The sequence below is a fragment of the Camellia sinensis genome, chromosome 2 (assembly GCF_055761805.1).
Source record: "Camellia sinensis isolate YWXY chromosome 2, ASM5576180v1, whole genome shotgun sequence".
Taxonomy (NCBI): domain Eukaryota; kingdom Viridiplantae; phylum Streptophyta; class Magnoliopsida; order Ericales; family Theaceae; genus Camellia; species Camellia sinensis.
Window position 1 is genome coordinate 95696749 of NC_138962.1, and position 14084 is coordinate 95710832.

The 14084-nt window shown below is 36.8% G+C and overlaps 2 protein-coding genes across 2 annotated transcripts; both read left to right on the forward strand.

The window, feature by feature from the left end:
- The first annotated feature begins 306 nt into the window (after positions 1-306).
- LOC145815842 (uncharacterized) lies at positions 307-1164 on the forward strand. The gene has a single exon (XM_082912248.1). The coding sequence runs from the start codon at positions 307-309 to the stop codon at positions 1162-1164; it is 858 nt and encodes a 285-aa protein (XP_082768374.1).
- A 9-nt stretch (positions 1165-1173) lies between these two features.
- On the forward strand, positions 1174-3976 carry LOC114262695 (uncharacterized). The gene is made up of 7 exons (XM_082912249.1): positions 1174-2272; positions 2403-2595; positions 2715-2862; positions 2946-3010; positions 3110-3197; positions 3281-3754; positions 3800-3976. The coding sequence occupies exons 1-7, from the start codon at positions 1174-1176 to the stop codon at positions 3974-3976; spliced, it is 2244 nt and encodes a 747-aa protein (XP_082768375.1).
- The last annotated feature ends 10108 nt before the right edge of the window (positions 3977-14084 follow it).

Here is a 14084-nt window from a genome sequence, read left to right on the forward strand (position 1 = left end):
GATAAGACCAAATATGCTAATTAGGGGGTGGTTGTGTTTTGCTTAAAAATCTCAAGTCCATGTCTAATTCAAATAAATAAGTCAAATTGCTAAAATCACATCTATTAAAGAAATTGATTGAATTTGATTAGTTTTGTTTTTTTTTTAACATGCTTTATAAAAAAAAATAAAAAACTAGATGTGATTTCTATTCAATTTTTTCCCATCTAATCCATTCAACTAATCAATACTTTTTCACAGTGGAGGATTTCTTTTTTCTATTTTTTAATTGTGAAACGAAATAGTTGGCTTTGTAGGTGACCAAATATGGACAAGAGTTGGATGTTACTTAAGAATAGGATGAGTTCCCAGTATCGAGATGGGGTGAAGGCTTTTGTTCACTTCACAATGTCAAATGTAAGGCCAAATGATAAGATTCGTTGTCCTTGTATGGACTGTTTGAATTGTGAACAACACACCAGTAAAATTGTGGAGTATCATTTGGTCGCGAAAGGTATGTCCCCTTCTTATAAGACTTGGGTGCATCCCGGGGAATCTGTTCCCATTAATCAATCTCATGTATTGAATCATGACAACCACAATGACTATGGAAGTGTTGGGGATAGAATGGAAGAAGATACAGATGCAGATCAAGATGAATTCCTAAATTTGTTAGAAGATGTTTACATGGGGACTATCATGAATGATAATGAAAATGACGGGAATGAAGAGGACGATGACGATGATGTGGATAATAATGTTGAAGAAGAGGATGTGCGCACCTTTGATAAATTATTGAATGATGCTCAAAGAGAGTTGTACCCTGGGTGTCGTAAGTTTTCTGTTTTATCATTTGTTGTTAGGATGCTTCATGTGAAGGTGTTGAACAAGTGGAGCAATAAATCATCCAACATGTTGTTGGGGATATTAAAAGACCTTTTACCGGTAAGTGATCAAGTGATTCCATGGACCCTTTATGAAGCCAAAAAATTCTTGCGTGACTTAGGCTTAGGATATGTGACGATTCATGCATGTAAGTATGATTGTGCACTTTTCTGGAAGGAGAATGCAAATTTGGAAAATTGTCCAATTTGTCAGGAGTCCAGATACAAGTTGAATGATGGAAAAGGTAAGAAAATTCCTCATAAGATCTTAAGATACTTCCCGTTGACACCGAGGTTGTAGAGATTATATATGTCGAGAAAAACAGCTATAGATATGAGATGGCACAAAGAAAAGCGAGTAGATGATGGGATATTGAGACACCCGGCTGACGGTGAGGCATGGAAGGATTTTGATAGGAAACATCCTGTGTTTTCCCAAGAGGCTCGAAATGTGAGGTTAGGGTTGGCTACTGATGGTTTTAATCCTTTTGGAAACATGAGCAACTCATATAGTATGTGGCCTGTGATTGTTGTGCCTTACAACTTGCCTCCTTGGAAATGTATGAAACAACCATTTAGTATGTTGTCATTGCTTATCCCTGGACCACAAGCACCAGGTAGGGATATCGATGTTTACATGCAACCATTAGTTGATGAGCTGAAGGAGTTGTGGGAAGATGGTGTGCTTACATATGATGCCTCAACTGAATTAACTTTTCGAATGCATGTAGCTGTTATGTGGACAATTAATGACTTTCCTGCATATGGAAACTTGTCTGGATGGAGCACGAAAGGTTATTTGGCTTGTCCTACATGTAACAAGAATGCATCTTCACAACGGTTGAGAGGTAAAATAGGGTACACAGGCACTCGCCGTTACTTGCATGATGACCACCCTTGGCGTAGGAGTCGACTTTATAACAGTAAGGCTGAGTTTGTGTCAAGACCTTTGGAGTTATCAGGGGAACAAATCTTAGAACAATTGGATTCAGGGACATACAGACCATTTGGAAAGCATCCAGCCAATAAGAAAAGAAAAAGGGGAAATCCAGTATTAAATTGGACCAAAAAAAGCATCTTCTTTGAGTTGCCATATTGGAAAACACTTAAACTCAGACATAACCTAGATGTTATGCACATAGAAAAGAATATATGTGATAGTTTGCTTGGAACATTATTGAGTATAGATGGAAAGAACAAAGACACAGAAAAAGCACGCATGGATTTGGAAGATATGAAAATAAGGAAGGAGTTGCACCTGAAGAGGCGTGCCGATGGATCATTTGAAAAGCCCCCAGCATTGTACAGCTTGTCCTCAGATAAAAGACATGGTTTCTGTGAGTTTTTGAAGTCAATTAAGTATCCTGATGGTTATGCGGCAAACATCTCAAAGTGTGTAAGCACAAAAGGTGATAAGTTAACAGGCCTAAAAAGTCATGTGTCATATCCTTCTACAACAACTTCTTCCCATTGGAATGCGTGGATATCTTCACAATGATATATGTGTCGCATTATTTGAGTTGGGAAATTTCTTTCAAGAGCTTTGCTCAAAGACATTGAAGGTGAAGGATTTGAAAAACTTAGAGGATCGCATAGTACTCATATTATGCAAGCTGGAGAAAATTTTCCTACCAGCGTTCTTTGATGTGATGGTCCATTTGGCTATTCATTTGCCTCGCGAAGCCATTCTTGGTGGGCCTGTGCAATATCGGTGGATGTATCCCATTGAAAGGTACTTACTAACTTCTTAATACACTAGAATAGTTAAATTGTAGCACAAACTATATACATATATATATTTATAAAAATGTGAGTATGTGTAATAAAAGTATTCTATTGTTTGTTTCATAGGCTACTTGAGGGTATGTTGCAAATCGAGCTCGTCCAGAAGGTTCGATCGCAGAAGCTTATATTGTCAAGGAGTGTCTCACATTTTGCTCAATGTATCTGGGTGGGGTTGAAACTGTATTTAATCGAGAGGAACGAAATGTCGATGTTGGTGTGCATGAGTCGGGGTTAGAGGTCTTTACGCAAGATGTTCGTCCTTTTAGGCTAATGATAAGGGCTTCTGATGTGTCTCAGAAAGAACGTGAAATGGCTCATTGGTTTGTCTTGAATAATAGCCTTGAGTTGGACCATTATCTAGAGTAAGTTTTTATCTTGTTTTTTTATTTATTTTTATTTTTTTATGTGAAATTATGTTTTCAATATAATATGTTACTTATCAACTATATGTTTGTAAATAGGCAACATAAAAATCTTTTAGAAAATCAAGGTGCTCGTGACATCACAAAGAGACAAAAAGAGGAATTCCCCAAGTGGTTCAAAGAACATGTAAGATATAAGCGTAAACTTTATTGACTTATACTTACATGAATACTAATATAATGATTGAAATTGATTATGTCCTTATGTAGATGAACCAGTTACGAGCTCAAGGATTACCAGAAGCAATTGATGAATTGTGGTCATTAGCAAATGGTCCTAGTAGCATAGTTAATTTGTATTCAGCTTGCATTTCCAATGGTGTTCGATTTCATAGTAACGATCGTGACAATCGTCGTAAATGCCAAAATAGTGGGTTGGTTGTGGAAGGGGAGCATGAGGGACAAACAATTGACTTTTATGGGTACTTGAATAGAGTGTGGGAGATGCATTATATACTTGGACATCGAGTTGTTTTATTCCAATGCGAATGGTTCAACACCGGTAGCAATAGAACATTACACATTGATGCACATTTCACAAGTATTGATGTCAAAAGTCGATGGTATAAAGATGATCCATTTGTCTTACCAAGTCATGTGAAGCAAGTTTTCTACGTTGATGATACAAAGTTAGGTGGACATTGGAAAGTTGTACAAGGACTACAACATCGAGGAATATGGGATGTACCAGAATAGGATGACGTTGAACCTGATGATGTATTCCAACAGAATGAAACGACTAATGTTGTCCCAATCAGTGTTGAAGACCCCGTCACAATCTCACTTCATAGGAATGACATTGATCCTCAGATTATCCCAAGTGAGGTGGTTTTAGAAACAGTCAGTCGAGGAAACGACGATGATGTTGATGATGAAGAGACATGCGATAATGAAGATGATTACTAAGAGCATTGTCACTATCCGAGAAGATGAGCTATATAGTCATTTTGATTGTAATATGGATTTTGACATGGAACTTTAAATTTTTATGTTTTGTGTGACACTATTGTTTAAGTGCCTTTCTTGTTTCAGTTTGAGCGTAATGATTATCCAAGAATATGTTTCAATGCATCTGTGTTTGTGTGTGGCCCTCTCTCTTTCTCTTTCTTAATTTTTTTTTTTGTCTCTTATGCCATGTTATTGTTTAGTTATCACTTATGTATTGATTTTATCATACGTCCATTGATATTAATGTAATTGCTTATTTTATATATGCTTCACACATGTAATAATTGAGTTGTTGTATAGATGGCAGGGCCTGGTAAAGTTAGAAGTGCAGCATCATCTAAAGTTGCTCTACTTACCCAGCAAGCTCCAGCTAGAGTTGCTGCCCCTACTCAACATACACCATCTAACTTAACTCCATCTGCTCAAAGTGTACCATCTACAAATGCTCTATGTATCCAGGCTGCACCATCTACAAATGCAACTACTACTCAGGCTGTACCATCTACAAATGCAACTACTACACAGGTTGCACCATCTACAAATGAAGCTACGACCCAAGCTGCACTATCTACAATTAGTTCGCGTACCCGTTCTACACAGGTAAGGGGTCAGACTCGAGGGAAGAACATAGCGCATCTCATAGCAAAAAATGGTGGCAAAAAACTTCCTGTTTGGGTCCCTGCAGATGCCAAGGTGCCAGTAGGGCCTTATGCCACTCCATTTGCAAATGAAGTTGGGTTACAAATAAGGATGGCTGCACCTATCATTGGCGTAAGTAAGTGGGATAAGATTGACGAGATTCATAAAGCCCCAATCATTCAGGTAGTTCGGGTACTTGTATTTGTTGATTTGTAAATTGTTAGATTATCACCATTACTTACAGTTTAATATTAATAAAAGTATTCATATATTTGCAGGATAAATTTGAGATTGTTGATTATGATGAGGATGAAGAGGTTCGGAAAGCTATCAACAAGAAGTGTAAAACCCTTTACAAAAGTTGGCGTAACAAGATGAAAACACATTACTCGAAGTTGGTAGAAGCTGGTGTTGACCCTTACACTAAGCCTTACAAAGGGGTCGACCATGAGGCTTGGGTACACATGATTAATCATGTGTGGCTTAATAGTGATCATCAGGTAAAACTTCATAAGTTAAAGAATCATGTTTCAATTTCAATTTAATTTTACTAATCAATTACTTTTGTAGGAATTGGCTGAAAAAGGGAGGAATAGTCGATCGAAGTTACCATATAATCATACAATGGGCTCTAAGTCATTTAAAGCTGCAATGTATAGAGAGGTGATGCATTTAATATATTTAAAAGTGTGATTGAGTTAAATTTAATTATGTATACTTACTTTTAAATTAATATATTTAAAAGTGTGATTGAGTTAAATTTAATTATGTATACTTACTTTAAATTGACGGAATTAGGGTACCGCAAAGGTTGACATTGTAGATTTCCACAAAGATTCCCATTGGAGCAAGAGAAAGGCGGATTGGATAGCCCCAATATGTGGTGAATTACATGTAAGTATGCCAATTAATATAGTTACATATTTCTGTAATTGGTTCTATTTGTTAAAGTTGTTTACAAATTGATAGGAAGCTTTGAAAAAGCGACATGAAGAATCTTTGGAGCCTGGGGCAGTACCTTTAACTCAGGAGCAACTGTCAATTGAGGTTCTTGGAATGAGTAAATCGGGATACATAAAGGGCTTTGGAGTTGGTCGAAATCCATCCTCATCCAAATCTTCTGTTAGTACACAAGCACATGTTGAGGTGGTTTCGAGCCTGGAAAAACAAATAGAGTCATTGAAGAATTTGGCTGAGGTCCAGCAACAACAAATTGCAGCCCAGAACCTGGTAACACAAGAGCAAGCTAGAAAGATTGAAATGCAAAACAAAAGGTTTGAAGAGATTGAAAATTTTATGAGGATGTACAAGGATCGGGCAAACATGCAAGTTGGTCAAGAGGATTGTTCATCAGAGGAATTTTATTGATAGCTTGCTCTGTAAGTATACTTTTCAGAATTTAATTTTCATATCACTAAAAACACTTCACTTAATATGTTGGTTGATCCCTCTTCTTGATTGTTGCTAGTTGATTATATTTTTAGAAATTGAAAATTGTGAGTTAGATGAATCCAAGTATTATTCACCTATTATGACACACTACACTAGTATGTGGGTTGATACTAAATTCTAATTTTTCTTCTTCTAAGTTCTAACCAATTTCCTCCTTTCTCAGCTACCTACCTATTGTCAAATCCCATAACAAGTAGCATTTTAAAATATGTTGAGAGGCCAAGTAAACCAAATTTAGATTCGGATTATGCTAAAACCAGTCTGAATTCAATCTGTTGAGAGGCCTATATGCTAAATAAAGAAAATGAGATGTGTGGATGAAATATAGTTCGGGGAGGATGTGTGGGTTTAGAGAGGAACTAGAGAAAAGAAAATAAGAGTTCAAGAAGGAGACTAGTAGAGTTTAGGAAGGAACTAGAGTTTAGGAATGAGAGTTTGAAGAAACGCCCAATGCGATTCATGAGTTGACATTAGCAAGTAACTTGCTTGACTTCGCCTATAAGATAATTGTGTTCCCTTTTTTTTATGTGTATTGCTATTGTTCATAAACCTATTCATATGTTGATTCCAATGATTAATATCTTGCTTGAATGTGTTTTCTTGTGCAAGTCTAAGACACGGACAGAGAGACCCATTTATTGGTATCCATCTTTGCTGGTTTTTGACTTTCATCTTGTTGCATTGTTAGCTTTGCCAATGAGCTACTAGTCGTTTTTGTTCTTTTCTATATCATGTGTATAGTAAATTGAGAATTGCCTGAAGCAACAAAATGGCCAAACTGGTGAGGCTGAATTTTCATGAATTTCCATTGCAGTAGTAGTTTTTTTTGTTGTTGTTGTTGGAGTGTCAGTTAACTTATGTTGCATTCGGTGGATTTGGGTGCCAAAACTTTGAATGAGTGCAAAGCATTCAAACACAATTCTGAAATCTCCTTTTGGGGAGTGATTGTAGATGCATGTGATAGATTAAAACTAACTTTATGAATTAGTTCATATATACCAAGTTTAACTAGTGAATCATGTGTTACTTTTTGATTTTGGTATTTTGAAATTTTGTAATTCACCGTAGGAAAATTTGCTCTCAATTTGTTCATCTGTAATGTGAAACTAATGTTTTTAGACCAGGACCTTTATTATTAACATTTTAACATTATAATTTTTTTTTTCATATGTTTGACAGATTGGCAATGGATGGAATATAGTTAGGGGAGCATCAAAGGATTACATTTTGAATTTTTGGATATGTTTTGTCATAGGTTTTTGTTATAAATTTGCAAGCTTGGAAGGTTTTTTGGAATTACATGTTTGAAGTTTTTTTCATATGTTTGATAGATTGGCATATGGATGAAATATAGTTCGGGGAGCATCAAAGGATTACATTTTGAATTTTTGAATATATTTTGTTATAGATTTTTGTTATGAATTTGCAAGCTTAGAAGGTTTTTGGGAATTACATGTTTCAAGTTTGGGATTGTAAGAGATTTGTACTTAAATTGGATGTTTTGGATTTGATATGTTGTTTATATTTAATATGGTACTACTTTTGAATTAAGTTTATATTTTGAATGCTTTGCACAAGTGTGTTAATTTGAATTATATTTTGCTTATGTTTATAGGTTTATGAATTATGTATTGAACAAGGAAATTGTTAAAAAAAAATTATAAATAATGAATTTTTGGTGACAGGTTTTTTTAGTTGTAAATTTACTTTTGGTGACATTTTATTTATGTTGCTGAAAGTATGTGTCCATAAATTTTTAGCAACCCAAAACTTGATTGGTCGCCAAAAGTTTTAACATTCAACAACCAATTCTTTTAGTCACTGAAAGATATTTTTAGCGACGCATTAATATGTCGCTGAAACTTAACATGTCACCAGCTGAAGGCTAATTTTAGTGACTAAATGTTAATTAATGGCGACGAAATTTTAGTCTTTTGGCGACGAAAATGTTTGGTCGCCAATTTATTTATAAAGGCAACCAAAATTGATTTGGTCGCTGAAGCACTTAGTGACAGGGCTTCAGCGACCAATTTTGTTCATGTCGCGGATACTTTCAGCAACCAAAATTACACTTTTGGTGACTAAAAAATAGGTCGCTAAAAGTGTTTTTTGTTGTAGTGTGAGAATGCTTTCTCGTCGGTCACCTTGATCTCGGCCTCCTTCGTAGCCAGTGCTTTTTGGAGTTCTTCCTTGACCTCAGTAGTCTTGGCCTCGACATCCTTGATCTCAGATTTTAGTACTTCACCTACAGCCTCGGCCGCCTCAGCTTTTTCCTCGGCCTGGTCTTGGGCTCGTTTGGCTGCCTTGGCCTGATCCAACAAAACTTTGATCTTGGTCTCAGCGTTGTTCAGAGAGGAGAAGGAGCCAGCAATTTCCTTGGTTTTGTGCACTAACTCTTCTTTGAAAGCCTCGACTTTCGTAGCGAAAGAATGGGCACGCTTGATGGCCTAGAAAGAAAGAAACAAACAAGTTAATATGAAGAACTTAAAATACAAGCCAAAAAATACCATGTGTTGGGAACTTACCAAGACGGAATGTTGCATTATTAGAGCAAAATTTTCATATTCATTGATCTCGGCCATATGATTGAGATCAGTTAGAAGGAACACGACTGTGGAGAGAGCGATGCCGACCTTGATACTATCGATGGCGCTGTCATCGGCCTTCATTAGCTTATCACCAATCATAATTGTAGGGGCCCAAGGCTCATTGGCTTTGAAAGCACTTGGGCTTGCGACAGGTTTTGACCTCGGCTTCTTCGACCGAAGGGCATCAGATGGCTCAGCCTCGGCAGGCCTCTTCTCGGCGTTGGAGGCACTTTTCTCAATCTCTGCCAATCTTAAGATTGGCACGATGTCTTCGGTGTCAATTTGAGTCACACTAGTTTTTGCCTTGGCACGCTTCACCTTTTTTGCTTTAAACTTGGGCTGGGACTCTGATAGGGAATAGGTGACAGTAACCACTCCTGGCAGGTTGGCCAGGAGGTCTTCCATAACTGCTTTTCGGCTCATATCGTCGGTAGCTGCAGCAAGGGTAACTTTGGTGCCACAGTGAATTGTTAGAAATGCAATGGGTGGGTTTGCTGGATCGTAAGCCGACGCCTCAGAGTCTTGACATTTGTGGCTATGAGTTCTTCCTGCTGGTATGTTTGCTGGGGCACAATGACGGCGTTGGCGCTGGGATATTGGGATAAGTTGGGAGGCAGAAGCTGACGGCAACTCAACTGGATCAGAAGAGGAAGCCTGATCAGCTCTTGGCAAAGAAGTGACTGGAGGGGTTGAGGTAGATGATAGAGTTTGACTTTTCTAAGGGACGTTGGGCAAAGCCGATTTGTATGTTGGTATGTAATTCATCAGAAGAGGGGCCTTGCGCCTTTGCATAGGGAGTTCTAAGAGCTTCTTTAGATCTCAACTGGGGACGTATGATTATCGAAATCCATTGGCTGGCTGAGGAAGAACTACAAAAAAACAAAGAGCAAACATTAGTAGAGATGAATGAGTTAGCAAGCCTTAACCAAAATGGAATTACAGTAAGATGACTAAGTCTTACCACCACCCTCTTTAAAAACTGCTCAGCGCAGAGGATAGAGATGAAGATCGTCATCAGGAGCAAACTCCCAGTTGTTTGAGACGATGCAGTAATCATCTCCAGCACCCTTGTTGGAGTTTGGAAGGTCAGCTATTAGTTTGAAGGCGGTGGATCTAGGCTTAAAAGTAGTATATGTAGCCTTTTTCAGACTTGAGGCCATACATGGCATAGCAGAATTGGATATCAGCTAATGTGATCCTAGCATTTTCTCGGTGTCCTAGTTCGATTATGCCATTGATAACCCTATATGAGTTTATGGAAAGCTGCATGGGTTTGAGTTTGTAATAGTGAAGGATTTCTCGAAAGAGAGTATCTAGAGGAAACCGAAGTCCGCATTCAATAAATGAAACAATAGAGAAGGGCATGAAGTCTCCATCAAGTATGATAGAGTCCTCCTCCCTAGCTAACCTCAAATGGACGTCGGCTGGGATAGAGAACTCCCGCCTAAAATGCTCTAATTTTTCTGGGGTGTCTACCCTCCACCTAAACATGCCCATTATCTCGGTAAGAGAGGGTTGGGCAACAGAATGATTGATATAGGTTTAAAAACCTCGGCTAAAACATAAATAGGAACTGGTGCAAGGGTTTTTGAAGATCTAAGGGGAATTCGTTTCGATTTTCCTAAGGAACAAGGTTCTAAAGCAAATCCCAAATCTAGGAACTACAGAAACAGGAAGTGAAGGCAAAAATCTAGAAATACAACAAGAAAAGCAGAAAAAGAGCATGATTCAGAAATGAAGAAAGCAACTGAGATTCAAAAATTAAAAAAAAAAATCATAAATTTTTAGAACAATAAGTGAGTGCGTGCAAGGCAGTGTGCAAAAACTAGGAGCAATAAGCACACTCTCGAATTCAGGAACAGATTATGTTACATGAAACAGATTCAAGAAACAAGAAATGATGACCAGAGCGCGAAGATAGAAATAAAGAACAACTACAAATGCATATACAGATTCCACAAAAGCAGGCGTGAAGTGAAACGCATAGCAAAATTCAAAAGGAGGTTGTATGAGCATGGCCAAGGAGAGTAAACAACAGTGGAGAATTAAAGTTAAAATAAAAAGAAATCGGAGGAATTACCGATTGAAGCCGGAGTGAGATACGTCGGAGTCAGACAAGTTGAACGATCAAAGTCAAAATGATGAGTGGTGTGCCGACGGTAACGAAAATGCAGTTGTAGAGAGCTCGTGAACACAACAATGGAAGATTTGAAAATGTTAGAGAAAGAGAGTCTAAGAGACAAGGGAAAATTGTGAATTGTAAAAGTGAAAAGACAGCGAGAGAACGAAGAGTTTTGTCAAAAACGCGAAAAGGCGGCAAGCCATAATAAAATGCTTTGGACGACGTGTTTGTCAGGCGGCGTGTGCAGAAACAACACAACCTGATAGCACGTGTCAGGTACGAACCAATGAGAAAGAGACGCATGGTGGAAACGGTTTAGAAAACCGTGCATGACAGCTCATGCGCAGAAAAAACTCTTGGAGTTCTTGATTTAATGAATCGAAAACCTAGGCTAGGGGAACGATCTCGGTTAAGGAACTTGAGGAACTTGGTTCTTGGTCATTAATGGAGATGGATAGTTGAGTCCTGAGTACTTGAAACTGACGAGTCATGATCTTGGTTGAAAGAAAGAATGAATTTTTAGCTAACGTTCTAAAGGAAGAAACAATGTAGATTCCATCACCTCAGGTTGCCGAGGTAATAGAACCTAGGGGGCAGTTGTGGGGACATATTTTGTGAATAACAGCACGTGGCTAAGGTGACGCCAAAGTGTCAGCCGAGGTGCCATGTGGCCTGGTCATGTTGCCGAGATAATCTCAACTAGGCCGAGGTTATCTGCGGAAATACTGAAATCCGAGATAAGCGGATAAAGGGACAAGAGTCCTAGAATAGGAGAGGGTCTCAGTTAGGATAAGGATAAGGCTCATGAAGAGTTTATCCCTATCTAGCCGAGTGTCCAGGATGAGCATTGAGCCCGAGTCTACTGAAGTGAGACTTCTAAAGGAATCAGGTCACTGCTGGTTATAAAAGTGAGGCACCCTCGTGGGTCTAAGGTGAGTTCTTTCTTGTGAGTTGAAGCACAATTTGCTATCTTTGAGAGATATTGATTACTGACTTGATCGTCGGAATGCCCCCCAGGTGGACAAACCACTGCTGGATTCTTATCTTTCGGTGACAAGTTGTTCGGGCTTAATCTATTCTGCTGGTACTCTCCAGCTAAGTTCCCTGTTTGGTTGTGTGGTCAGAAATCAACACCCACATCTTCAAACAAACACTAAAGTTTATGTCCATGTACAATACACATCGGCGTTTACTATGTAAGTTATGACGTTTATGATATTGATATTATAAATGTTATAATCAAAACACCTTAAGTTATAATTAAAAATATATATATAATAGATCACAATCAAATATCACATGAACATAACTAAACTACATCGTTTTGACTATTTCTTTTCAATTCAAACAATTTTCAAACAAACTTAATTAGTAAAAGATAATAATAAAGTAAAAACACTCATTGATTTCATATAATTTTATATTTTTTTGAAGGTGAACAAAATATAAAGACATAAAAACACTCATTTTATATTTTTTATAATGGTTCCCAAATTTGGCGGAAGGACGGTGAAGCGAAGACGGAAAACTCTGTTTAATTAGTTTGAGAAAAGACAAAAACGTATATTGTTTAGCTTCTTGTTTTAATAAATAGGGATTTAATTGAAGATGCAAAATCATATAGTTTTGTTATAATAAATTAGGAATTAATGTAAACCCTAAAAACAAAATTTATTGTATGTTAATTTCATATGTCCATGTTTTACTATTTTGTTCTAGTAATTTTGTTTTATTCGGAATCTATAATATGTTCTTGTAATTTTGTTAATCCGAAATTCATCTTGTAATCTGCGGGAGCCGAGTAATTGGATTTACTATTTGGCAAACATGGCATATCCAAGCTCATCTAAGATGGGCCAAACTTAGTAAGATCCACTGGCCTCAAATGATTCATTGCTGAGTAAATCTAAATGGTGTCCGAAGTGCAATTCGAATACAAAATGCAGTGCGTTGAAGCCGAATAAGTAAGGGAACTCGGCATAATGATCCACTTGAGTAGGCCCAAGTTGTCCCTTTCCCGATAAGGGGTAGGGGGATGGGTTTTGACATGGTAATGATCAGAAGTTACAGGAAGAGATATCAAGTAAAATGTCTATAAAAGGAGGTGAATGGTGAAAGGAAAATGTATGTTCTAATAACTTGCACTTTAAGAAATATAGGGACTTCTTCCTCTCTTGAAAAAAGACTAACTTACTCGTTGGAGTGCTAATTCCGACATCTCAGACCGGAGTATTTTTCCTGTTTTAGACAGTAGAACAAGGATCTTTCAAAAACTTGTTTGAAGTGAAGAAGTAATGCAAAACTACCCCTCACATAATCTATATTCCATGTAATTTATTTTCAAGTTTTATATCTCTTTTAAGAATTAAAAACAAGATTGTTTTATATTCTCTATTTTATTTTATCTAATTTATTTTTCAATTATTATGAAAAATTACTAACAATTTTTTCTGTGAATTTTTTAAGTACATGAAGAGAGTTGCACCCCATGTTTTGTGTAATTAATTTTGGTCATTTGAATAGATTTGTAATTCCCCCCAAAAAAGAGATAAAAAGGTGGAGATAGAAAAAAAGAAAACAAAAAGTGTAAATGGGAGAGAGAGAGAGAGAGAGAGAGAGAAAAATAAAATAAAATAACAAGAGAGGGGGTGGTCCATGTGTTAGTGCTCTGTTAACATTTGATTAGTTAATGGTTCGAGGAATGCATAATAATTTTCCCTTAATATGGGATTCCATTAGCACAAGCCTAATCAATAGAAATGGGTAAGTGCACAATGTGGTGGACCAAAGTATAATGAGTAATATTAGGAGATTTTAAATATTTTATTAATGTTATGTTGTTATATGTTATTGTCATGTTAGTTGTCATGTTTGAGTGTAATTTCTCTTTTGTGATTCATTCTAAAATAATTTCTCCAAGAATGTGATAGTGAAAGGGACTTCAAACTCGCAAAGTATTTGTTATATGTTATGTTGTTCATGTAAGCCTTTGTGTTAATTAGGAAGAAAAATAAGCTGTTATTATATGTCCATCTGTGTTTGTTGATGATAGATTTATGTAAAAAGGCATAAATTATTACGTGGGTTTAGAATATTGACCATGTGTTCAACTAATGATATTTCATAATTTGTTCATATTATCTTTTGCTTCTGTTATTATTATTTTTTTTTTTTTGTCGGCTGTAATAAGCATATAGTCTTATTATTGGACATGTGCATAACTAGCATAGTATTTAGAAAAGACAGAATAATTACTTATAAAAAT

Excerpts from the sequence above, each read along its gene's own strand:
- LOC145815842 (XM_082912248.1), top strand. The coding sequence starts at position 307 with ATGGACAAGAGTTGGATGTTACTTAAGAATAGGATGAGTTCCCAGTAT.
- LOC114262695 (XM_082912249.1), top strand. The coding sequence starts at position 1,174 with ATGTCGAGAAAAACAGCTATAGATATGAGATGGCACAAAGAAAAGCGA. Across the intron at positions 2,273-2,402 it reads AAAGTGTGTAAGCACAAAAG|AGCTTTGCTCAAAGACATTG; the intron begins GTGATAAGTTAA and ends ATTTCTTTCAAG. Across the intron at positions 3,198-3,280 it reads CCAAGTGGTTCAAAGAACAT|ATGAACCAGTTACGAGCTCA; the intron begins GTAAGATATAAG and ends GTCCTTATGTAG.